At 38.8% G+C, this 25,110-nt stretch overlaps 3 protein-coding genes across 3 annotated transcripts; 1 reads left to right on the top strand and 2 right to left on the bottom strand.

Moving 5' to 3' along the window:
* Positions 1-6,349: 6,349 nt before the first annotated feature.
* Positions 6,350-12,295, bottom strand: LOC140777030 (DNA polymerase epsilon subunit B). Its single transcript, XM_073120933.1, has 14 exons — positions 12,256-12,295; positions 11,526-11,858; positions 11,240-11,417; positions 10,865-11,018; positions 10,555-10,686; positions 9,772-9,849; positions 9,103-9,207; positions 8,923-9,003; positions 8,705-8,835; positions 8,480-8,574; positions 8,009-8,108; positions 7,168-7,282; positions 6,981-7,091; positions 6,350-6,899 (listed from the first exon to the last, which is right to left on the bottom strand). The coding sequence occupies exons 1-14, from the start codon at positions 12,293-12,295 to the stop codon at positions 6,753-6,755; spliced, it is 1,800 nt and encodes a 599-aa protein (XP_072977034.1). The 3' UTR covers positions 6,350-6,752.
* Positions 12,296-12,807: 512 nt separating this feature from the next.
* Positions 12,808-14,795, bottom strand: LOC140778567 (uncharacterized). The gene is made up of 3 exons (XM_073123357.1): positions 14,374-14,795; positions 14,169-14,275; positions 12,808-13,865 (listed from the first exon to the last, which is right to left on the bottom strand). Exons 1-3 carry the CDS (start codon positions 14,641-14,643, stop codon positions 13,247-13,249), a joined length of 996 nt encoding a protein of 331 aa, XP_072979458.1. The 5' UTR covers positions 14,644-14,795; the 3' UTR covers positions 12,808-13,246.
* Positions 14,796-23,222: 8,427 nt separating this feature from the next.
* LOC140778517 (homeobox-leucine zipper protein HOX27-like) lies at positions 23,223-24,851 on the top strand. The gene is made up of 4 exons (XM_073123282.1): positions 23,223-23,637; positions 23,812-24,098; positions 24,203-24,282; positions 24,361-24,851. The coding sequence occupies exons 1-4, from the start codon at positions 23,313-23,315 to the stop codon at positions 24,698-24,700; spliced, it is 1,032 nt and encodes a 343-aa protein (XP_072979383.1). The 5' UTR covers positions 23,223-23,312; the 3' UTR covers positions 24,701-24,851.
* The last annotated feature ends 259 nt before the right edge of the window (positions 24,852-25,110 follow it).

Here is a 25,110-nt window from a genome sequence, read left to right on the forward strand (position 1 = left end):
ATGGTAATTCATCAAAGGTAATAGGTAAAGGAAATGTAAGTACTCTAGGGATTCCTAGTCTCGAAAATGTTCTTTATGTTAAGGGCTTGAAAGCAAATCTACTGAGTATCAGTCAATTTTGTGATAAAGATTTTGAGGTAAAATTCTCTAAAAATGATTGTACTATTCTAGATCATAATGGTAATGTTATATGTTATGGATCTAGAACATCTAATAATTGTTATGTCGTTGAAACTTCACATAAACTGAAATATAACAGTGCCTCTTTCGACATTGCAGATCTTTGGCATCAACGTCTTGGACATGTGAATCACAAGGAATTATTTACTCTGTCCAAACATGAAGTGGTAAGAGGAATACCTAAGATGAAGGAAATGTCAAAAAGAGTATGCGGTTCGTGTCAAATTGAAAAACAAATTCGTATCTCACACAAGAAGGTAAATGCAGCTACCACTGACCGTGTGCTACAATTAGTTCACATGGACTTGATGGGTCCATCAAAAACGGAAAGTCTTGGAGGTAAACGCTATATATTCTTAATGGTCGATGATTACTCCAGATATACCTGGGTTGCCTTTCTACGTGAGAAGTCTGAAACCTTTGATGTTTTTAAATCACTATGCTTAAAATTGCAGAATGAAAAATCTACAACCCTAATTAGGATTTGTTCTGATCATGGTAGAGAATTTGAAAATGAAATTTTTTTTATATTTTGCAATTCTCTTGGTATTCAATATGAGTTTTCAGCTCCTATAACTCCACAACAGAATGTGATTGTTGAAAAAAAAAATCGAGTTGTGCAGGAAATGGCTAGGGTTATGCTTAATGCTAAAAAGGTTACTCAAAGGTTTTGGACAGAGGCGGTCAATACAGTGGTACATGTGATAAATCGTGTTTATCTAAGACTAGGTACAAATATGACTACTTATGAAATCTGGAAAGGTAATAAACCTAGTGTTAAATATTTTCGAGTTTTTGGTAGTAAATGTTATATCTTGCGTGATCGAGAATATTTGACTAAATTTGACACTAGAAGTAGCGAAGGCATCTTCTTGGGGTACTCGAATAATAGTAGAGCCTACAGAGTATTTAATCTTGAAACTTCTACTGTTATGGAATCTGCTAATGTTATGATAGATGAATCCTCGACTGACTTAACTAAAGCTACTTCTATTTCTGTTTCTGCAGATACATATTACGAAGAAATAGGAAAGGAGCTTGATCTGGAAATTGAGAATCAGGACGAGGACAAAGTTGAAATGAACAAAAATGACTGCAACGTACCGGAACCATCTGCTAGAGTGAAATCAAATCATCCACTGTCACAAGTGATCGGAGACGTGAATGAACCAATTAAGACAAGACGACAAATCCAAAGTGATGTATCATTTACTTATTATACATCTTCTTTTGAACCTAAAAATGTGAAGGAAGCATTGTTAGATGATTCTTGGGTTAATGCTATGCGTGAGGAATTAGAGCAATTTTCTAGGAATGATGTTTGGTATTTAGTTCCTAGACCTAAGAATGTGAACGTCATTGGAACAAAATGGATTTACAAGAATAAAAGTGATAAACATGGCAATATAGTTCGAAATAAAGCCAGACTAATAGCACAGGGATACACTCAGGTTGAGGGTATAGATTTTGATGAGACATTTGCTCATGTTGCTAGATTAGAGTCTATTCGTATACTGCTTGCTATTGCTTGTCATTTAAAATTTAAATTGTTTCAAATGGATGTTAAAAGTGCTTTCTTGAATGGTATCCTGAATGAAGATGTTTATGTGGAACAACCTAAGGATTTCGAAGATCAAAAATTTCCTTCTCATGTTTTTAAATTGAAAAAGGCTCTTTACGGGCTAAAACAAGCTCCAAGAGCTTGGTATGAGAAGTTGACCACTTTTTTAGTGGATGCGAGGTTCACTCGAGGGGAAGTGGACAAGACATTATTCATTAGACATGAAAACAAGAGTTTAGTTGTGGCACAAATATATGTGGATGACATTGTCTTTGGGGCGACGAGAAAATTATTAGCTAAGGAGTTTGCTGATCTCATGCACAGTCATTTTGAGATGAGTATGATGGGTGAGTTGAAGTTCCTTTTAGGGCTTTAAATTACTCAATTGGAGAGAGGGATTTTTATCGCTCAAACCAAGTATGCTAAGGATCTTGTGACTAAATTTGGTTTAGAAAATGCAAAACATGCTAGAACTACTATGAGTACAACTACCAAACTAGGTAAGGACATGTCAGGAAAAAGTGTTGATCAGACAGTGTATATGAGCATGATCGGTAGCCTTTTGTACTTAACGGCTAGTAGACCTGACATTGCATTTAGTGTTGGTGTGTGTGATAGATTTCAGTCTAAACCTAAGGAGTCACATTTGTTTGCTGTGAAACGTATCATAAAATATGTCAGTGGCACAGTTGATTTATGTATCTGGTTTACTTATGACTCGGGTGCTATCATATCGGCATACACGGATTCTGATGGGCAGGTTCATGTGATGATAGAAAAAGTAATTCAGGTGGATGTTTTTATGTTGGAAACAATCTGGTTGCTTGGCACAGTAAGAGACAAAACTCGATATCTTTATCTACTGCGGAGGCCGAGTACATTGCAGCAGGAAGTTGTTGTTCTCAGTTATTATGGATGAAACAGATGGTCAAGGATTATAGCATTGAACAAGATACTATGGTGCTTTATTGTGACAACATGAGTGCTATTAATATATCGAAAAATCCTGTTCAACACTCGCGTACAAAACATATTGATATCCGACATCATTTTATACGCGAGTTAGTTGAAGACAAAACAATAGCACTAGAACATGTTGAGACGGAGAAACAGTTGGGTGACTTGTTTACAAAACCTTTGGATTTACAGAGATTTGAGTATCTTCGTACTTCTTTAGGGATTTGTGCTTTGGACTGATTTTATTAGGATTTGTGTTCTTTTTAGTTTGCGAGTTTCTTTCGTTTTGTTTTTTTTTTAGGTTTTCTTTTACTCTGAAATTTTCTTTGGTTTTAGTTTCAGTTTTGTCGAGAGTTTTTGTCATTAAAAAAAATAATAATAATAATAATAATAATAATAATAATAATAATAATAATAATAAAGGGCGTTCAAACGCACCAGTCCGCGCGTTCGAACGCACTTGTGGTTTCTTTAAATATTGCGTCCGATCCCAAGGGTTTCATCTTCCATTTTCCAAACCCTAAAAACCCTTCATTTTCCCCTTCTAAAATCTTCAAGATCTTGGTGTTTTTCATCGAATTTTTCACTTCAAATCCTTTTTGGGGGTAGATCTCCTCCGGATCTAGTGTCTTTCAACCAAATTTTTGAGTTTCTCCTCACATTTGCAAGGTATGATCATCCATTATTTTCCTAGTTTTTTATTCAATAAACATGCTTGATCTTGAGTGATTTTGTGCGTTCTCAACTTTTGATCACGTTAATGTTAAACTCTTGCTGGTTCTTGTGAGATTGAACATGATATCTTAGCGTTTTTCAAGTGAAAGATGTTTTTCCTTTTGGGGCTTCATGGTTTCTACCGGTTTTTTTGGAATTCTTGCTATTTTTTGGTTGCTTTAGACATGTATTGAATATTGCAACGTATTTTCTTTTCAAGAATGCCTAAAAAAACGACAGTGACCAAGAAACCAAGGCCGCCTTCGTCGCCATCCTCGGCTCCCAAGTTTTCTTCAACAACGACTGCAGGTCGCTACAAACATAATTTTGGCACCCGTCCTGTTATCTGTGAAAGACCCGTGGTTATATCTTATTTTTCTGAATTGGGGATTGAATAGATCTTTACTGAACGAGGGTGGTTATCAGTGTGTCGGATGAGCGGGACTGCTTATGTGGAAGTTGTTCGAGAATTTTTTAGTAATGCCACGATTTTCGATCACTGTATACGTTCTACTGTTCGTGGTGTATCTATATACCTGGATTCCGATGTTATTCGTGCTGAACTGAGTCTGCCTGATGGTGAGTTCCAGTATCCGACGTCTGCTCCACTTTCTGATGTCAATGAATATGCCGGTACAGTCCTGATCAAAGGGGAACGTTGGAAAGGTAACATGATGCCGCATGCAAGGCTGACATCTTTGGCTCGCATGCTTCACCTCTTTTGTCTGTACAATGTTATCCCCAAGACTCGACATTCCAGTATTAGTCTGGATCGTGCATTTCTTCTTCATGCCATGTTATCGGGAGTCTCTATTGACTTAGCTGTAGTGATTTATGATTCGATTCTCTTAGCTGCACAGAAAGAAGCACCTCGTGAGGGATTACCATTTGGCATTTTTCTTACAAATGTGTGCACTCAGAGTGGGGTGCGAGTAGATGCTTCGGAACCTTCTCTTACTTCGCAGAAACCATTAGATCGGATTACTCTGAAGCGGAGTCAAGCTCACGACCAGTCGTCTCCTCTTAAACCATCCTCTTCCGCCGCTGGTCGGTCATCGCACCTCGACAGTTCTGATGATAGCTCTGCCGATGACTCATCTCCCACTAAGGGGGAGTTACCACAGTACTCGGACCGGTTCGATCAACTTAGTACTCTAAGTGCAGGATCTCCATTCAGTGGTGAATGATTTACGTACTGAGCAAGTCTGTCAGGGAACTGTACTTGATTCCGTGTTGACGATTCTTCATCGTCAGTTTCCTCCGAGTTCCTAGTCTTTGGCATTTGTGCCAAAAAAAGGGAGAGTGTCTTAGTGTTTAGGTGTCTAGGTGTGTAGGGGAGTATGGAAATAGGGGGAGTTTAGTGGAGTTTACTTGATGGTTGAACTTTGCTTTGTCTTAGTGTCGTTGGCATTTGAACTTAACTTGAAGTAATTGTGATAACGTGTGTTTAATCTTTGTCTGTTTAAATTTTTGCTCTTGTGATAACTTGTGTTTTGATTTTTTTTATTTCAAGTTATTTTCACTTGATCTTGGATTGGTATATGTTTCCTTGCAGGGATTGATGTGCAAAATATTCTAGACTTGTTGATTGCTCAGTTTGAAGTCATTATAATATTTTGTAACCTAGGTATTTTGTCACAAATTGCCAAAGGGGGAGATTGTTAGGTTTTTTATTTGTTGGCAATTTTGTACAAAATATTCTAAGTGTATTTTTTCATGTATATGAGCTTTACACAAGTCTAGAATATCACTGGTGTGAAAAATTGCAAGATCATTGGAGAAAAGCCGTCGCGTTCTCACCGCTTTTACAAACGCGTTCGAACGCGAAATCTGCGTTCACACAGACAGAGAGCCGCGTTCACAAGCGCGTTCGAACGCGGGCACTGCGTTCACACAGACAGAGAGTCGCGTTCACAAGCGCGTTCGAACGCGGGCACTGCGTTCACACAGACTGAGAGCCGCGTTCACAAACGCGTTCGAACGTGTGTACTGCGTTCACACAGACCGAGAGCAGCGTTCACAAACGCGTTCGAACGCAACATGAAGAATTCAAGCTGTCGCGTTCGAACGCACTTGGGCCCGTTCGAACGCACCTGAGATTAAGTTAGGCCGTTCGAACGCACTCGGGCCGCATTCGAACGCACCTATGAAGTTTGCAATTTATTGGATTTTCTTGAGTACGAATATGACTTGGATTTGGCTCTATCTTGGAGATCATATATAAGGATAGTGTTGCCCTAACCTAGGGCAGTTGAAGAAGATTATTCAATGAGACTTTTTGGAGGCTACATCGGTTCTTCAATAAACAAGGCCCTTTGCATCTACAAATCTTAATCATTCGTCTTAAGGGCTATCTAGACGAAAGATCAATCTCGAGGGCTACTGAGATTGGACTTCAATCACACAAGAAACAGTAAATCGTGGATTCTAGCGATCAAGACTAAGAGGAACAAAGTCGTTTGGATCGACGGGTTGTTTTGTGAGTCAGTTTTGTAACTGCTACTATCATAGTGATTGGTTTTGATTCGAGTTTGGATCCGTGGTTTTTTTCCGTTTGAGTTTTCCACCTTAAAATCTTGACGTTCATCTCTATTTTCGTTTTTAATATTTCTTCCGACTTTTACTTAAGCGAACGAGAAATATCATTACCTAGAGGTTAGATACATACGTGTGTCTAGGAGTTTTTCATACCTGACAATGGTTTGCAAATTCTTGCATCTATATTGTTGTTGTCCAAAATCCTGTCATCACTGATTACTTGTGTGATTCTTAATCATGTACTGAGACAGATACTAGATGAACCTACATGTTCTTTGTACATAGTCAATGATGGAATTCGTTTGAAGAATCACATTATTGCTGGAATTAGTGAAAGAATCAATACAGCTTCAAATTTATCCATGGTTTCATAGAAGCTGTAACTTGTCACCACACAAGGTTTGACTGAAATTTTCATTTATCTTACTCAAAATATATATTGATTGCATGCGCAAGAGAAAAAAAATAAGAATTGAAACGAAGAGCTGTCCCAGTGTTTGAGGTTGACAGAATAACATTTTCATTGAAGAATAAATTACTATCAATCAGGAATAGCTAAAATGAAATATTCCCACAACTATCTCACCCTGCTACGTTTGCTATGCTGTAGGATACTACATCCATTCTGATTATTGAGCCACCACCAGATCTAGACATGCCATCTCTTGGCATCCATTTGCTTGAAATAGTTGCCCTTGAAGGGCTTGAGTCGGGAGGTTCTCTTAGGCGTTGAGAGTGGAAATCAGCTTTACAGTTGAAACTAGTGCTTGAAATGAACAAGATTTCTGCCATTGGCAAGACACTAACTTTCTAGGGCAGACAGCTCGACCTCCCGAGTGCAAGGACGGTAGGCTGCAAATGTGCTGTCGTTGGAGAAGGAACCTGGATTGAAACATGTGATTCCTGTATATTTAAAGGCTTTCTGTTCACTCCTGTCCCCTAGCACTATCTGAAAAATAGAAAAAGCAAGCTATAATAAATATCCAAATTTATTTATATGACATTTTTAAGATGCTTTGTGATGACATACCGTGTGTGGAGTTGGATATAATCTGAGGCAGTGATCATAATTCCAAATAATAGGTTGTACAGTGAGAGGCAAGGGACAAAGATGACTCTGATGAGTGATAGTAGCAACTAGCTGAAACACAAGAATTAGTTATTTCCTGGATACAGCAGTGTCTGCTGATAAGGATAAAACGAAATTAATGACTCACATGCTCAAATGGGTCACCTGTCTCTTCTGCCGAGGGTGGAACTAGACAGGATCGACGCATTCTGTAAAGAAGATCTTGCCGGAAAAATATGATTTCTTGGGTGTAAAATTTAATTCTGAGAAATTTCAATAGAAGAATCAAATTAGATTTATACTTGGAGAAAGTGAGTCACCATAATACTGTAGGGTCCATGTCCTGCTTGACTTCTGGGAAGGACATGGTACCAGGTAAAGGATCAGGCAACAGATAAACGAACTGAACTTAACCAACTCATACATGTATCTTTTCAAGGCCTACAATGCAGAATGTGAAATAAAAAGCGGTAGCCTATAACTCAGAGATCTGTTATCTAGATATGGATGTACATATGACAGTATCTGTCAGCCACACTCCCACACTTAACTGTTTGTTTTACATCAAGAGAATAGGATTGAGCCTTATTCCAATGAAGGAGAAGGGATAAGTTTGTAAGGACGTTGTGGTCCAAATCAATCAATATTTTGACTTTGGGTAGTAGACTAGTAGTCAATAGTCTTATCTGATGACTTTACTTGCTGACGAAATGATATTGTTTAAGCCTTTTCAAATTTGAGATTTGTTCAGCTCACTCTATATTAATGGACAGATCCTTGGATGAAGGTAGAGTCAAGTTGAGAATCATAGCTTGCTATTCTACATTTTTTTAGCCAAGCATAGATTTAGTATCTACATATAAATATGCCTACTTATCATAAGGTCACAGCCTGTATTTGCAGGACATATATTCATCAATTTTCTTCCAATCTATCTGCACATGCATCCTGTCTACAATTGTAAAGAGTAGGTCTTGTTTAAGTCAAACCTGCAGGGGTTGCTGGAGAAAATTGCATTAGGGACATGCTTCTGAAGGTCTTCAGTTAGATATTTGGGAAGTGCACACCTTGGTAGAACTTTTGATGGACCTGAAATTGTTAAAGAACATAACCATTAACAATATTATATCTGAAGTGGATTCAAGATTCACTTACAGCTCACATCTCTCCATGTTTAAGCTGTGCAACAGCACAGACAATCAAATATAAAACGTAAAATTAGAATGCAAATGACATGAAGCAAATTTAGCCAAGATTTACAAGAACTATGAACCAGATAAAAAAAAAGATTTGAGTATGTACAGGACAACAAAATAGAATAGGTATGCCCAACCCTACTTTTATCCTACTCATTCTATACGAATCGGCTGAATGCAACTAGTTAAGATGAGTTACCAGATCAATAGCATTAGCAAATGGGATGCTCTGAACAAGATCAGCAATAGGATATTTGGAAGTACCTGCATCATCTGGGCCTGGAATAAGCAAAAAACGGCTATGTTCTTTTATTCTAGGGCGAGCTTCAATCATTTCACCAAGCTTTGCAAACTGCATTCTGCATATCATCACCCTTGTTAAAATCCCAAAAAGGAAACAGATTAGATATTTTGACTTGCAAATCAAAACTAGATCTCTTTGATGTAATCAAGAATTTCTTGTTTGGATATGTCAGAGAAATACCTGACCTGAGATTTGAGAAAGAATTAAAAGAAAGATTGCAGGGATGAGAACAGAAATTTCCCATTAGAACAAATAGGGAAGGAACCACCTCCACACTTTCATAACCATCCAAGACAATAGCTAGCTTCTCCATAGTCTTCTCTACGACATAAGAAAGCTGAACATTCTGAGAAGAAGTTTAAACAAATAAAAGTTGGACAAAATCAACAAGTAGTGGCTGTACCTCTTCATTGTCCAACCAAACATCTGAAAGTACAACAAACATGTCATTCACTGCCTTCTTTTCCAGGCCTGACAATCTGAGCTGTTGGACATCAAAAGGAAAAGGATTGTCATAAAATTGTAGGCTCTCAATTATGATTTGGTGCTTTATCATGCAAGAGAAGGAATTTATGAAGTATACAGTTTCTTCATTTGAAAGTACACCACCACCAAAGAAATCAAGGCCCATTAAGAGTGAAAGTGAGGCTTCTCTATCCTCCAAAGGCGGAAACCCACATGTATTGACCTATATATCAGCCATAAATCAGCAATATTATCTGAAAGCTTCTAACACGAGAGTAGATGAGACGAAAAAAATTTCACTGATCTGATCAGCAGAAATAAAAAATATCTAGATAATTAAATAAACAATACGTAGTGCAATTCCAAATCTTCCTATAAATTTTTTTTGAGCAGGGAACTTTTTCGAGGCTATAGTAAATAAGTTTCTCTGAGGTCTTCATAAGTTTGACATGACATGTTTCTTCAGTAAAATATGGAAATTGTAAGCATTTCCATGTTTCAACAAAAGAGGTCAATCATTGAGGTGATGTTTAAAGGACAACTTGGAATGTCATCATTTATAGACTCTGCAAGGGTATTGTAAGTGCTTACGAATATATCCAGATCTACAAAGAAACAATGTTTCTCCTAACCTTCTCTAGCACAAGCTATGACAAAAAGAGCATCATCACTTTCTATACAATAATAAAAGATGACCCACATAGAAAGACCATTAACATAAACTACAAGTAATATCAAAGAGGTCCGCAAATCAAGTAAAATTGATCACAAGAAAAGAATGTCTGACCTGAAAAATCCCATTTGAAAGCAGCTCTCCTTCTGCTACAATTATTGTATTCTCAACAAAGAACCCTGAGGTGATTTTGTGTTGTATATTAAGGAAAAAAAGTTCAAATAATTTCCTTTGTCAAGGAGGAAAAGAATAAAAGTGAAAGGTATAGTTTGACAACTAAAAGGAGATTTGTACTTTTGTGCAATCTATCATTAAACTTTAAGAAGGCTTAATATGACGAAGATTTTATTAATTACTTTATTGCTGGTATATTACAGGTTAAATCGTACAATATATTTTGCTACCATGCAAGATGTTTCCTTGTGAATTAGCCAACTATTCTCTTGCACATAACTGAATGGTACAACTTGCAAAGATGTATTGACTTGTTAAGCAAAAAAACACACAGACTGGAGCACAAAGTGATGAAAATTGTAGCTGAATAGTAAAGAAATTAGAAGGCATAGGCAAGCAATTTGATTAAGCACATAGTTTCAATTTTCAAGAAGAGATAACTAGATTTCTAGTCATCTAAGTTTACTAGGATAACTTTGATTTCATTACTGACCAACTTTTCCTTCTTTTTTTGTGCCTCTTTCAGATTTAACAAGAATGTTCGCTTATTGGTTCTGTTGGAGCATTCCTGCATTTAATTCATAAATGATCTACTTGGTGGCAATAAAGTCACCATAGAACTTTCATTTAATTCATTTTACTATGAATATGTTGTCAAGAACATCAAATCACCAGCCCAGTAAATAGGTAATATAATTTCAAAATGAAGCGCCATAAGGATATAGCATTGGACAAGTCAATTGGCACTGCCGCAGTCAGATCCTCCAAGTAAAATTGGCGTTCTTCTAACTGAGAAATCACCCCCATAATCCATCTTCTTCCGGAGCATCCAATTAAAGATTGGATAGGAGTTATCTGCATCCAATAAATCTTACAGATATAACTCAATGGACCAAGGAAAACCCATGGTGGACGCCCCAAAAAAGTAGTCAAAACAAAGTCAGCTAGAAATGCAATGTATCTAATTAATCATACAAATGATAAAGAGCAAAGGATAAAAAATTTGGTCAACGAACAAGCTAAAAAACTGTACCTCACAGCTCTCGGCTCCAGTCATTTCAATATCAAATGCTGGTCTAGAGAAGTATTTATCACGAGAGAGCCTCTGAAGCAGCAGCTGATACCTATCTCTATACAGAGCAGCTTTATCACCAGCTTGCCCATGGATGGGCAACTTTCCTGTATGTCTTCATCCACGAACAACAAAATTAGCATTAAAAAGAAGCATTCTTTTAAAATCTAAAATCTCGTCATATGCATTCCGTTGGGATAGCCCCAAATGAATCCCACTAATTTGATTTTTCTTTTTTTAAAAAAAAACACTCCTTTCTCTACTTTACACGACATAGCAACGAGAAAAGAGGATATTTCGTAAGAAAATTAGAGGGAGATCTGTTAAAGAGCATACTCATAGAAGACTTTCTTGATGGAATCGTATTGAAACCTAGGAACCAGAAACGCATCGATCACCCGGAGAGCTGTGCGGCTGCTCGTTGCCGACGAGCTCGGATCCACGGCGACTTCGGCCTCCAGCAAAAGACTAACCACTCGATGGATAGCCTCCTTGTCCAAAATCGACGATTTAACTGCGGATTTTCAGCGGAATAATAGAAGAGATTTTGGATTAGGGAAAAGAATATAGGTTTAGAAGAAGAGAGTGAGAGTAGAAAATTGGGAGGACAAAAGAGGTTTACGAGACTCCTTGTCGATCTCGTCAATTAGGAGGTCTAGGGCATCGTCCTCGGCGTCAGGGAAGCGGGAAAGGAAGGCGAGTACCTCCTCCAAGGCCTCCACTTTTAGGGTAAAACCTCGCAGTCGAAACTTTCGCTGCACCTTCTTCCTAGTTCCTGCGGCTCCCATGGAGATCTCTCTCTCTCTCTCTCTCTCTCTCTCTCTCTCTCTCTCTCTCTCTCTCTCTCTCTCTCTCTGTTGTGGAAATGGCGGGAAACGGATAAGGAATTGGAAAACGGCGGCAAATTGAAGGCGGCGTGGAGGGGGACGACATAGAAGAAAAGTCAAGAGCTTAACTCAGGTGCCACGCACGTGAATCCGGATTACCAAGTACCAGCTGTGGCCCAAATACCCCGATCTTTCTTGGGCTTTAGCCTGAGCCCATTTCTTTTGGGACCTTTTCTTTCCTTTTCTTATCATTTTTAAGATTACCCCATCGATCCAATCATCTAATAGAATTAGGAGCAGCTCAAAATATCCAAACTTTCTTAGCCTCCTGACCTAATCTTCCGTAAGAGTAGATCACCAATTTATTACTTTATTAATTGAACTGGTCAGAAATACTCAGTAGATCAAACCTAAGGGAAGACCACCTCACTCAGGAGATGCATCAAGAGGTTAAGAGAGGCCAATGCACTAATTTTTCACAAACTTCCAATGGGTGGATATGACCCTTCTTCCTTGTGGGCATACAAGTATTACGTATGCCCACTTTGGCCACATTAAAACCCATATGAATTGGCTCTGTGTCGTTTTCCCTTTCAATGAGAACAATCTCATTACTTCCAGCTAATCTAACGTGAGGCACAAGTGGGAGATTAGTTACTCTCTCACATGGCTTTGGGATTAGACCGTAATTGGGTTTTTTGTTTATGGACTAACATACAAACTGTGGCTATGATTACAACGAGTAGTTTATTGCATTTTTTGTATCATATATATAGGTGACAACTTTATTTGCCCAATAGTGATGAACTAAGAAAGCCAAATTAGTTAATAAGTTTTGTATCTAAGTCGAGTTTATGTGATTGTGTCGACATAGATACTGTACCAACAAACTCTTTTAAAAATTAAATCATAACGGATCCAAATCTTTATGCAATGGTGGAACTAATTAAACGTTTCACACACACAGAGAGAGAGAGAGAGAGAGAATATGAGATTAAGCATTAATTATTTAACACCACAAAGGAGAGGAGAAATGTAGATTTTTTTTTTTCCCAACCAACCTGAATAGACAACAAGCACATGCACTGCACATCCCACAAAGATCACAGCGGAGGGAATAAAGAGTAATAAAAAATAGTCTCAAAACTACATAAGACTGCCTCTTTTCTGCAGCAAAACGAACCCCCCACAGCTAACAAAGATGCCTCATGATGTATAGTTTTTACAACATATCATAAGAACATGCTGGCATGCATTATACTAATCCAAAAAATAATGCTAGTAGTATACTTTCTAGCATTAGCAACAAGTGAAAACAATATATGTAGTTGTAGTTGCACCAAGCTAATAATGCAATACCTTCTCTTACTTTGGAACTATATAATTAAGAATATGGGAAAAGGAATGAGTAGAGTTGGAGTGCAATAGAATTTGGATGATTTCTAACCAACATTGGATTCACAAAAGTACCAAAGCACAAGATATAAGTAGTGTAAAACTTTCTTACTGCTCCATATTAAACCATAGCTTCGCTGCCATTGAGTGTTGATGGTGGTAGCACTGGTGATTGCAAAGCAGTTGATGACCCGGAATTATCATTCATTTCATCAAGCAAGCTACTAATAGACCGAGCCTTCACCATTCCAATGCTCTTCCTCCTCGCCTTTGCCGTCTTCTCTTCGTCGTTGTCCTCCACCTCCTCCTCCTCCCCCTCCTCCTTCACCCCCTCGAGTACTCCTGAATACTGAGGCTGCAGCATTAGCTCTTCTTCTTCTTCTTGTGGTGCGCGCCGCCTGAGATTATTACTACCCAATTGCCCTCGAACGCTAGTCATGCTCCGCAACCTTCCCTTGCCTAGATGGTGCTCGCAAAGAGAGTATCCGACGAGCGTTTGCTGGCAGCACCGCCACCCTCTTCCGTTGACGCGGCTACATCTCGAACCCTCCATTAGCACCGCGGCGTGGCTCCTCTTTCGCTTCCTTCCTTGGTTGATGTCGTCGTCCACTGTTACACCATTGGGTAGCTTGGCATCACTGTTATTAGAACTAGTGCAACTCTTCTTGGACTTCCTCTCCTTTTCCAATCCATTATGATCATAAGTTCCCAACTTTTTCTTCGAATCTGACACTTCTAACCTGGGAAGACAAAGGAGATGAAGTGTTTTGCATATTTCTTTGTGCATTAGTGCAGTATCACAAGCTTGAGATGTGTGTGGATGGATGCATGGGTAGATGTGGGATGGTGGGATGTCATGATGGGGTCAAGCTGGCACGCATGGCATTAACAACAACACGGGATCCTTTTTTTCCCTCTTTTTTTACCATCATAGAATGAGATATAACAAGACATTTCCTAAAGGAGAGAGAAGGGGGTGGGGGGGGGGGGGGGGGGGGGGGGGGGGGCGGGGGGATCACAATCCCTTTCTTTTTTTTACCAACCTCTTATTACTATTAACTTGGCCTGCATCCCATCTCCTAATGGAATCCACCATCTCTTCCTCTTCCTTCTTCTTCTTCTTCTGCTTCTGCTTCTGCTCCTCCACCCCCTGATCACCAAGATGCATGAGACCCAAATAGCCATTTTCCAACCAATACTCAATCCCCATTGCATTTTGAAGAGAAGAAATAGTAGACAACTAAATACCTGCGCATGGATAGGATTTGGGGGAGGAGGACTGCGACAGCTTGGGATGAGGTGGGTTGAGCTCCTCTTTCCCACGATGGTCTGATCCCTCTTGGTAGAACCCTCTCCTAAACCACGCCCATCTGGGTGCAATAACCCTTCTCTTCTTCCTCCCGCTCCTATTTCTCTCTCGTTTGAGTCATCTCTTGCTCCATTTGGTGGTGGGAGAAGTGGGGCGGATGGATCTGAGGTTAGAGAGGAAGGAAATGGAGGTCTCCTTCGAATCCTCATAGATGAGATCAGGAGAGATGGATGGATGAGGACAGAAAGGAGAGAGGAGAGAGGAGAGAGGAGAGAGGAGAGAGAGAGAGAGATTTTTGGAAGAGTGCAAAGGCTCTCCTCAAAGTGGGTTAAATATTAAAGAGGGGCTTTTTGGTTGGGACTTTATTTCCATAATTCCACTTATGTTTACCATGTATGATGCTGTTCCAGCAACTAGCTTAGATGCACGCAAAGAAGGTGGGGCTAGCATTTCGGATCCTCTCCACTGATCCGATTAGGGTCCGAAACTTGATGGGCCTAATGGATCGGGCTTACTGGCTTGAACTTGATACGGATCGGACCGCGGGAGCATGCAGTTAAATACATTGGCACGATCAGGCTGTTAAAAGGTGATGTTTACTTTTCGTTTTCTTTTTTCTGAGGTTAGGAGATGTAAACTATTCATGTATTCTCTTTCGGACGCGATCAAATGACTCAGACAGCTTCAACTGCGGTCGAAAAAGAAAACAAGAATTTTAGCAATCACTGATTGCGTCGATAACGTCCCAGATTGACCCATCTAGATCGTGTGAACACCGAAATGAGGTTGAGGAAGAAGAAGAAGGTATAGCTATCACATGATATTGTCGTAATAAGTGGACAAGGAAAGAGATATAAACTTTGGCCCATGGGGACCAAACACATATGAAAGGGCCATGGAGTTAATTATCTCCCTGGCCTTCCAATTAATTCTGGACGTGGGTGTCATCGTGTACGACAGCAACTTGCCAACGATATCACGCCAATCCCAACAGTAAGGACCTATCGCGAGCCAACTTAAGCTAATAAGCTTCACTGGTTCTGAGACTTCTTTTTGAATATATATATATATATATATATATATATATATATAGAGTTGAAAGTTTCATGTGGTGAATGGTATTTAAAAGAGGATAAAAAAATATTAAAATAAAAAAGAAGAGAAATTTAGCAATCAACGTCGTAATTAAGGTTTTGGGGACGAAGTGGTTGCTCTCAAGAGGGTTTTGATTAAATGGGCCAATCAACCCTCTTACTGGGCGTCCGGATCGTCTCTCTATTGCCGGCTAACTAAAGATTGTCTGATTAAGCCGCAAATATCATAACCTTTTTTTTTTCTTCTAAAGATGAGCATTAACAACGAACTTTGGAAAAAAGCTTCATAATCTCTTAAAAGTTGAATAACTACATCTGTAACACATACCTGAAGGCTCATATATGAATCAACATTCCAGGCTAATGGAATTGTCCCAGATAGTTAAAACGATTCATTTTATATGAGTATTTTAGGGACTGATTTCTAACAGTATTTCAACTTCTCTAGAAAAAACATATATATATTTGCAATAAAATTCAACTCCATATCCAAATCAAAGTACATCCATTGGATTCGATAATGATTTACTCCATTTTGGCCAGAACTTTAAACACCATGGACTTGACTAAAACGGGCCTCTCTGGGCCGACATAATTCTACGGCCTAGATTTAACTAACGCCCTATAGGAAACAGTATGGGCCTATATTTCTTCCGACATCTCCTTGGCTTACAAAATGGCTATTAAGATATAAAGTCGCATTAGCCGCTATAATTTACCTCTAAAAAGAATGACCAAATAAAAGGAAAAACAGAGAGAAAAATTGTCTTCCAACTACGAATGATAATTACCTACCGTCGTTCGTTGTTTGATTACTATGTAATTATGAAAGCACTCCCAATCTAAATAGAAATCTTCTATCTTCTTGTAGTCTCTTTTTTTTCCTTTGTATATAGTGACTATCTACCTCATAATTTTAACTCCCCACGCAAAGGTAGGGGGTGGTTTTCCTTCGCAATCATATTTTTCTTGACTCAAAAAATTACTTTTTATGAGCGCGTCGCTATAATTACCGCTATGATTACTGAAGCAAACATAAAGATTTTCTTTGTACGCCATCATCTTTACCATAACTTTGTAATCATTATTTGTTAGGCAGAACCAATTCATCCTAACCCTTTTTTTTTTTTTTTTTTTTTTGCCTCAAGGAAAAGAGTTGAAACTTCCAAGGGTTGATAGCATCAACCATCAATTGCGTGGATGAAGTATGGAAAGAGTTTCAAACTTATAATTATAGCTTGACTAAATAAAATGGCTTAATTTAATCATTAAGTCACCCCATTGCCGTAGAGGGAAAACTGTATATGCCCTCAATTAGGTGGTAAAATATAGTGTATATAAATGAGGTCGCTAATAGTCAAATATGTCACTAAGAATAAGACTTTTATAAGGTTGAAAAACTGAAGAAAAAAGAAAGATTGGGAAAACATCAAACGCATCACGGGACGGATTGATGTAAATAACTTTACAACCTTATTCGAGAATCTTATTATTAGGGCTACACCGAGCCTTGGAGTTGGTCAAAAGGAACAAAAAAACAAAGTTATCCAGTGTTTTCCAAGTAATACTACCGTCAAAACAATATAAAATTCCTTCCATCTTTTGATCCTCCTCACTAGAGACTCATTGATTTGGTCAAAGCAACGACAAAAAGGAAGTCCTCGGAGTGCAAATGCATGGCTCCATGCGTATCCATTCTTAGATCCAGATGATTGCAGGATGCATGCTCGCCATATTGGTCTCCTCTTCCTCTCTCCCCTTTGTTTCAGTGTGCTTCTTTCTCCTTCTTCTCCTCCTCCTCCTCCTCCTCCATGAGAAGAGACCATGACTCACGAGTCATAAGAGAGAGAGAGAGAGAGAGAGAGAGAGAGAGAGAGAGAGAGAGAGAGGTTGTTGGCATGCATCATTCCTCGTCACCATCATTATATTACATGGGGTGGACCTATATACCATCACTATTTGCTATAGTGTGTGGTCCCTTGGTTTCCCTCTTTTCGACTTTCCCTCTCCTTTCATTTATCTATTTATTTTTTATTATTCAAGTTATGATTATGCATGGAAGAGAGTATGATTTGGGATGTGGGTTGGGCGGGAGGGCATGCAATGATTGCTCGGAGCATGTGCCATGATTGACCACACGAGACTCCACAGGCAAAAGGGATACCTACACACACAAACACCAGTAGCAGCAGTACTACTACTCAACCCCATGCCTAGCTTGCCTTTGCCCTCTTACTACTTGTCCGGCCCCCCTCCTCCTCCCCCCCATATTCCATTATGCCACTCGTCTACCCCTACAATGGATTAATTGGATGAAATGGATGGGAATTGGGAAAGAGGAGGAGGAGAAAGAACCCAAAAGTGGAGCCGACTATTCTCGTAATTTTCTACCGAAACAAAAGAGTCTCGGGAATTTGGCCGAGATAGCAATCATCACGAGTCATTAATTAGTAGGAACGGACATAGATAATGTTAGTCCTACTTAGGCTACTAGTAGTAGTGGTTCTACTACTATGCATCGCATCATTATGAAAGGAAGAAACAAAACATAAAAGCTGAGTCCAATGTTGAATCTGCGACAAACTAGTAATATAACACCAATAAGAATAATGGACATGGGGAGGCATGTCCATAGTTGTCGGTCATTAGTATCGATTGATATCTTTGGAAGGATGATGATGGTTATGATGATGCATGGGAAATACCCAGCCATGTTGGTTATCAACTTTTTATCGCCTACGCTTTCCAATATTATCTAAAACGTATTTCTTTTTGTACGAGAGGTCTTTGCATGCGAGGGAGGCGTGGCTACATCCTATTTTTGGATGCTAAGCAATATGCAGAAGATCAATGGGATCAATAATTATTTATACCTAGCAATCATATGGCAGAATGATTGGAGCTGGAATACGTTAAAAGTGAGTGCCAGTGGGTACGCAATGCGACTCATCATCATGTCATCGGCACTCATACTTCATGAACACTTCCTATCGATAACAATGACAACTAATTACTCTAAACTCAGGCATCACTAACCCTAGCTTTGATTATAAAGTATTGTTAGTTTGTAGAATTATTTTATAAAGACCAGTGGCGTTGGATTATTTGGAACGGGCACAGTGTGGTAGGAACTGATCACCTTGCTACCATCCAATCAGTCAAACTGCCTAAATCCACGCGTGCCCAGGGATCCACTCTCACTCTTCCATCACATCGTCCGTACACCATCGCAGCATCCTATCCAGGAAAACGGACGGCTGTGATGTGGCCAGCCGTACCGAGGATGGCCCACCGGCGGGGCCCGTCTTAGTGCTGGAATTCGGGTCGTCGCCGTGGTCCTCAACGCCGGCGCCCCACGCGCGACGCTGAGGCAAGACGTTATGGCGGTGGGACCCGTACACGGCGTCGAGATACGAGCTTCGGCTCTCAGCCGTTGGGTTCTGTGATTCTTCTGTTGCCGGGTGGATGTCGTCACCGTCCCGGTAAGCAGAGCGCGAAGGGGGGAGGGGGGGGCGAAAGGAGACTAAATCAATCAAGGAGAAATAATGGCAATGGGGTCCAGTGAGGGCACAAGGCGTCGACCGTAGTAATGATTGCCCCTGATGACGCTGTCTCCTCCACGCGGACAGTTGTCCCCGCATACACGGTTCAGATACTGATCAAATAGCAGTAAATCCATATATATCATTTTTATTCAGCTACCAATACTAAAATTACTCATAACTAATTATACATTAGATTCATATAAAAATATTATGTCACTATTTTTATGATACTTTAAAGTAAATAAAATATGAATATATATGACACAAGAGAAATTACATTTTATTATGCCTAAATTTATTTCTATCCTATAATAAAATATACAAAAAATTCCACTATCTCATATTTCATCAAAGAGGCCAACGATATAATGAATTAGGTTTGCTAGTCAAACTAGAACCGTCGAAGAAGAGACCTAATCTAACATACAGGTGAAGCTGCAAAGGATGAGAGGCAGAGCACGATCTCTTTGCAAAACAAAAAGAGCCCATGCTCCCGCTACACCTCAACAAGCCAAGCACTACCGTGCGAGGCACATCAAGAGCTATTTAAAAAGGAGAGCAAAATAAAAGAGGAAAAAAAACTCGGTCAAGGAGAAAAGTCTCTTTCTTCATCCTAACTAAAACGACAAGGGAAAAGAGAGAAAGAAAATACCAGACAATCGGGGAACTTGAATTAGCCCTTACCTTACTAGCACCATATCGAAGTGGCTTTGCTACTGCTCAAGGACATATACTCTCACTGGGTGTTAATTTGCAAATATATAATAAGTGCCGGGATAAAAATATAAAATAATATGGTGTTTCGATGTGATAATTAAAATAATAAATAAAAATGATTACATTGAACTTATTACCTTTTTCATAGTTTAATATAAAGATATATATATTACTATTTTTTCTAGAGGAAGATAATAAATAAATAGGCTTAAAATCAAATAGAAAGTATAATTTTATATCCTCGTATTTATTGTCATAATTATTGGATACAATATATATAGAATAAAACATGAACGTTTAATATTAGACTTTTTTTTTTTACTGTAAACATATTCTACTGTATTACCAAATATATTATAGTAAATTACATTGTTCAACTTAAATTTGGATTATAAATATTATTATAAATAATCTATAAATAAGTGGGAGCAAATTGATAATTTACTGTATGTTTGGTTTGAGACTAAGTCTTGAACATACTTCTTACTCATGATTTATGATTTAGGTAGTTGAACTAGTCTAACGAAAATGTGGTATTTAATTTTGAACTAGAATAAAGTTTAGTTCTTATTAATTTTAATGTGGTTTGAAAAAAAAAACTATTAGCTTTTAAGGAAAATAAATCATATAAAATTAGTATACTAAAATATCATTTGAATTTGATGATAAATTTTAAAATTATTATTTTTTATCAATAACAAACTTTTAAGTTACTGATTTATGAGCTTATGTATTATTATTATTATTTTTTTATAAAAAAACTTAAGGTTAACATTTTTTAAATAATAATATTATGTTACAGTTTTTAATTTTCTTTTATTTTTATTTTGTTATAAGCCCACATGTAGGCCTACAATATTTTTTAAGAATTTTTTAGTATCACAAATTTTATTAGAAAAAGAAAGTAAGTTATCGCATGCTTAAAAGCTCGTAAATCTTCGACTACTATTCGAGTATTCAATTTACTATAAACTTAATAAGTAATAATTTTTTTTTTCTTGAAGGAACTGTAATTCGAGGGTAATTAGTGACAGATGAGAAATGATTTAATAAAAGGTGCAATTATCAATTTGATATGACATAAAAATATGAAAAATATTCATATATTGATAGCACCAATGTATTATTTTTTATAAAATATAAATGTAAATCAGTTATTTTAAACTCGTAACTAACCTTTAAGTAAATTATATAAAATATTTTTTTTTCACTGGACAAATATTCTTTAGGTGTATTTTCTTAGTGTGAAAGAGGAGCTCATTTATAATAAAAGAAACATATTTCGTGGAAGATAGGTGACAGAGAATATTGATAAAAATAATAGATATAAATAAGTCGAAGGATAAATTCAGAATATATAATTACTCTTTTGGATTGTGGAGTGTACTTGGCTAGGGATACACATAGTGTTTAATTACTGAAAGTGACTAGAAATCCATAACCAAATTTAGGTTTCCGAACTCAAACTAAAGTAGGGCTTACATTTATGGAATAAATGCGTGAGATATTTTGGAAAAGAAAAGAAAAGAAAATCCCAACTAAAACCCTAGAATAAAGACGTTCAGATATGTGCCACTTATTTAATATTCTACTCCAGTTAGTCAAATGGCTTCTTTGGGCTTCAATGCTTCCCAATAAAATATAATAGACGTACAGGCAATTTAAAACCTTAGCTAGATTGTATGAGAGAGGTGAGGAGGGTGGATGGCTACCGTCAAAAGGGGAAATGATGGAAAGCTGTGGGCGTTTCAATGCTCCCCATTCACTCATTCATAGGTCTATTCGGGTTCCTCGGCTACAAGAATGGGAGAGGAGCAAAATAGAGGGATAGGACGCTCAGGCTCAGGCTCAGGCTCAGGCTCAGGCTCAGCGGTGTTTTGATCAGACGAGGAATTAAATGGGAGCACACGAGGCTGGTCAGCTCCACAATAAATTGGGTGCACTTATCACTCTGCCGCATGCCACGTGATCTCGTCACGTAGTGTGCTGCTGCTGCTGCTTACGCTTCCTTTCGACTTTCTACCACCCATAAAATAATAGGATGCAATATTTAGGCTGCCTACCAATCTAACCATTACTATTCTACTGTTGATATTTATCACGCATAATAACGATGCCAATATGTTAGTGCAACCCAACTACATAAAAAGCTTTATTCATGTAAGTTTTTTGTTTTAATAATTCGAATTAGGGAGACAGCTTTGGGGTTGTATTAACCGACATGATTAAATTATCCCTTTGCACGACATTGATTTTGTTTGACTTTGTCTGCCAACTCGATCAATTCTTGTTTCTTTTATTTATTTAAGTTAGAACAAAACTTCTCTTATACAACTTAATTGGCATCATCACTATGTTGGTATATATCTATTATCTTTCAATTAAGTATTAAGAAAAAAAATTAGAATCAATCATGATCACGTCTCTGTTGTTATAATTGATCATAATATATGTACTACATCATTGTAATTAAGAGAAAAATAAAATAAAATAAAATGTCAACTCGTTGGGTTTTTCCTCTCTTGCGATTGATTATAAACAAACAATGTCAACTAGTTGAGTTTTTGGTCTCCAATAATTGGTTGCCGATTAAATACGCAAAACGACCAAATCTATTTATAATTACATATGCTAGTAAGGAGTAACTCTGGTAGCGTAATGGCAGTAAACAACGGGAATTATAGGGACGTATTATTTATCTAACAGTGGTGGGTTGCGTCGAAATATTATTACCAAGTAAATAGGACTTAAGTGCAAAATAAAAATAAAAATAAAAATCCGGGAGTAGCTAAATGCAAAAGAGTAATGATTAAAAACTTATTCTAGGCAGGGCTCCATCCATCGCATAATATTTCGGACCACGGCCATCATACACATAACAGTAGCCATCATCACATATGATTGCAGCTAGAAAACAAAACCATCAGTTTGTCCCCATTATACACATAATAGACAGGGATACACATGCATACAACATTAATGACAATTTCTGCACCTTCTGATGGCCATGTATGATGTACCCACCACTAGATTTGCATTAAGATGGTAGGAATCAAGGTTCATTAAATAAAAAGTCGAGCCCGTTATCCTAAATTAATACTTTTTGCAATTAACACCTTGGGACTTGGCAACGCCTATATTAATTACTTTTTGAAGTAAGTCGGGATTCGGCTTTCTGATAAGATACGTGGGTGGTTTATACTGTTGGGAAGCCAATGATGATTAATGAAATTATTATATTCTTCCAGTACTATTTTAAAAACTTTCAGGAAAATATTTGATTAGTTTATTATTTTGCTCTTTCTTTTTCCAGGTCACGTGTGATTTGTCAACCTGGGCTTTGTCGGTCAAACTCTGCTTGGGCTTGCAATTGATTACAGACTTCTGTTTCTATAAAACCCCCAAAGCCTTTTCTCCTCTTGCCCCCCTGCTTCCCTTTTGCTTGCTTCCTTTTTCCCTTTCTCTCTCTCTCTCTCTCTCTCTCTCTCTCTCTCTCTCTCTCTCTCTCTCTAAAACTTCGAGATGGAGCTGGGGTTGAGCTTGGGAGAGGCTCCGGCGAAGCCGATGCTTGGTGGGGAGAAGGCTTCGGCTAGGGCCGCGAAAAGGTTGGGCTTGGGGTTGGGAGTTGGGTTTGGGAGAAGGGACGAGGAGGAGCGGGAGGAGGAGGAGGAGGAAGAGGAGGAGGAGGAGGAGGAGGAGGAGGAAGAGAGAGAAAGTGAGGGAAACGAAAGGAGGGAAGCCATGGAGGAAGGAGAGGAGCCATCTATGCAGCTTAGCCTTCTTCCCCGGGTTCCAATGCCTCGCCATGCCTCACCAAATCTTGGGTTCCCTTGGGCTCCTGAGACCAGTAAGAACCTCTCTACCCAATTATTTGTCCAGATGTCATCGCTTTTTACCATTTTTAACGAGATCAATGAGTTGGGCATGTTTGGATTTCTTCCAAAGGAGCAAATTTCTGACCTGGGTATTTATTAGTTTCCTAAAAATCATCCGTTTTCCCCCATTCTTTTATTTTGAGCAGGAAGTTTAGAAGCTTGCACAAGAGGGTTCGATGTGAACCAAGCACCATCCATGGACGAATTAGAGGAAGGCGCAGCATTGTCTTCTTCCCCCAATAGCATAGTCTCCTCCTTTCAAAGGGCAACAGCTGTAGAGCCAATGACAAGAGCCGAAGGCGAGCTCGAGAGGGCTTTATCTCGGGGGAGCGACGAAGAGGAGAATGGCTTGGCGAGAAAAAAGCTTCGCCTCTCCAAAGAGCAATCCGCCTTCCTCGAAGAGAGCTTTAAGGAGCACAACACCCTCAACCCAGTACGCTCACACCAATCTTAAATTTCATCTCAAAGTTTGAAACGTCTCAAGTAAAAAATAAAAATAAAAAATAAAGAAATTTAACTCCTTATTCTTTGTAACAGAAGCAGAAGCTTGCTCTGGCGAAGCAGCTCAACCTCCGACCCCGACAAGTGGAAGTCTGGTTCCAGAACAGGCGAGCCAGGTAATTATATTTCCTGAGAGCGTAAAGATGTAATCTTTTGTGCATAAAAATCCAATCTTTACTCCTAATTTGGAGCAGGACAAAGCTTAAGCAGACGGAGGTGGATTGCGAGTACTTGAAGCGCTGCTGCGAGACCTTGACGGAGGAGAACAGGAGGTTGCAGAAGGAGTTGGCGGAGCTGAGAGCCCTCAAAACGGCGCACCATTTCAACATGCACCTCCCGGCGACGACGCTCTCCATGTGTCCCTCCTGTGTACGCGTCGTCTCCACCTCCTCGTCCCCCTCCTCCGTCGCCGCCGCAGCCGGCGCCGGGACCGCCGGAGAACACCGGCCTTCTTCCTTTGCCGCACTCTTCTCGAAGGCTCGCTTCAACCCATTCGCTTCGCAGCCGCCGAATCAGCCATCGGCGTCGTCATGAGCGCGCCGCCGTGGACTGCAGTGGTTTTTATTCATGTAAATATTCTTATTTTTTTGATGTTTTCTTTTTAATTTTCTTCTTAGTGAAGTTTGGAAGGAGGTGAATAGGTGATAGTTCTATAAAAGTTCTGACTTGTCATTTTTAGTGTAAATGTATATGAAACCTATCTGCTTGAACTTGTGTTCTTCTGAAAGAAAACTGTTCCCCTTCAAGAGAACAGAAATCTCATTAAAAACTAAACAAATGATATAAAAAAGAATGCAGAAGAACAGGGGATTCTAATATTCCCATAAAACACTATCTTGGATTCTTGCACTGTGAGCGGCTCCTGGCATTAAATACCATTTGGTCGAAGTTGTTTTGGAACAAACCTGCACCTCACCCCGACCATTAAGATGAGACCAACCAAG

This window comes from Typha angustifolia, chromosome 15 (assembly GCF_048772165.1).
Source record: "Typha angustifolia cultivar Huaian chromosome 15, ASM4877216v1, whole genome shotgun sequence".
NCBI lineage: Eukaryota > Viridiplantae > Streptophyta > Magnoliopsida > Poales > Typhaceae > Typha > Typha angustifolia.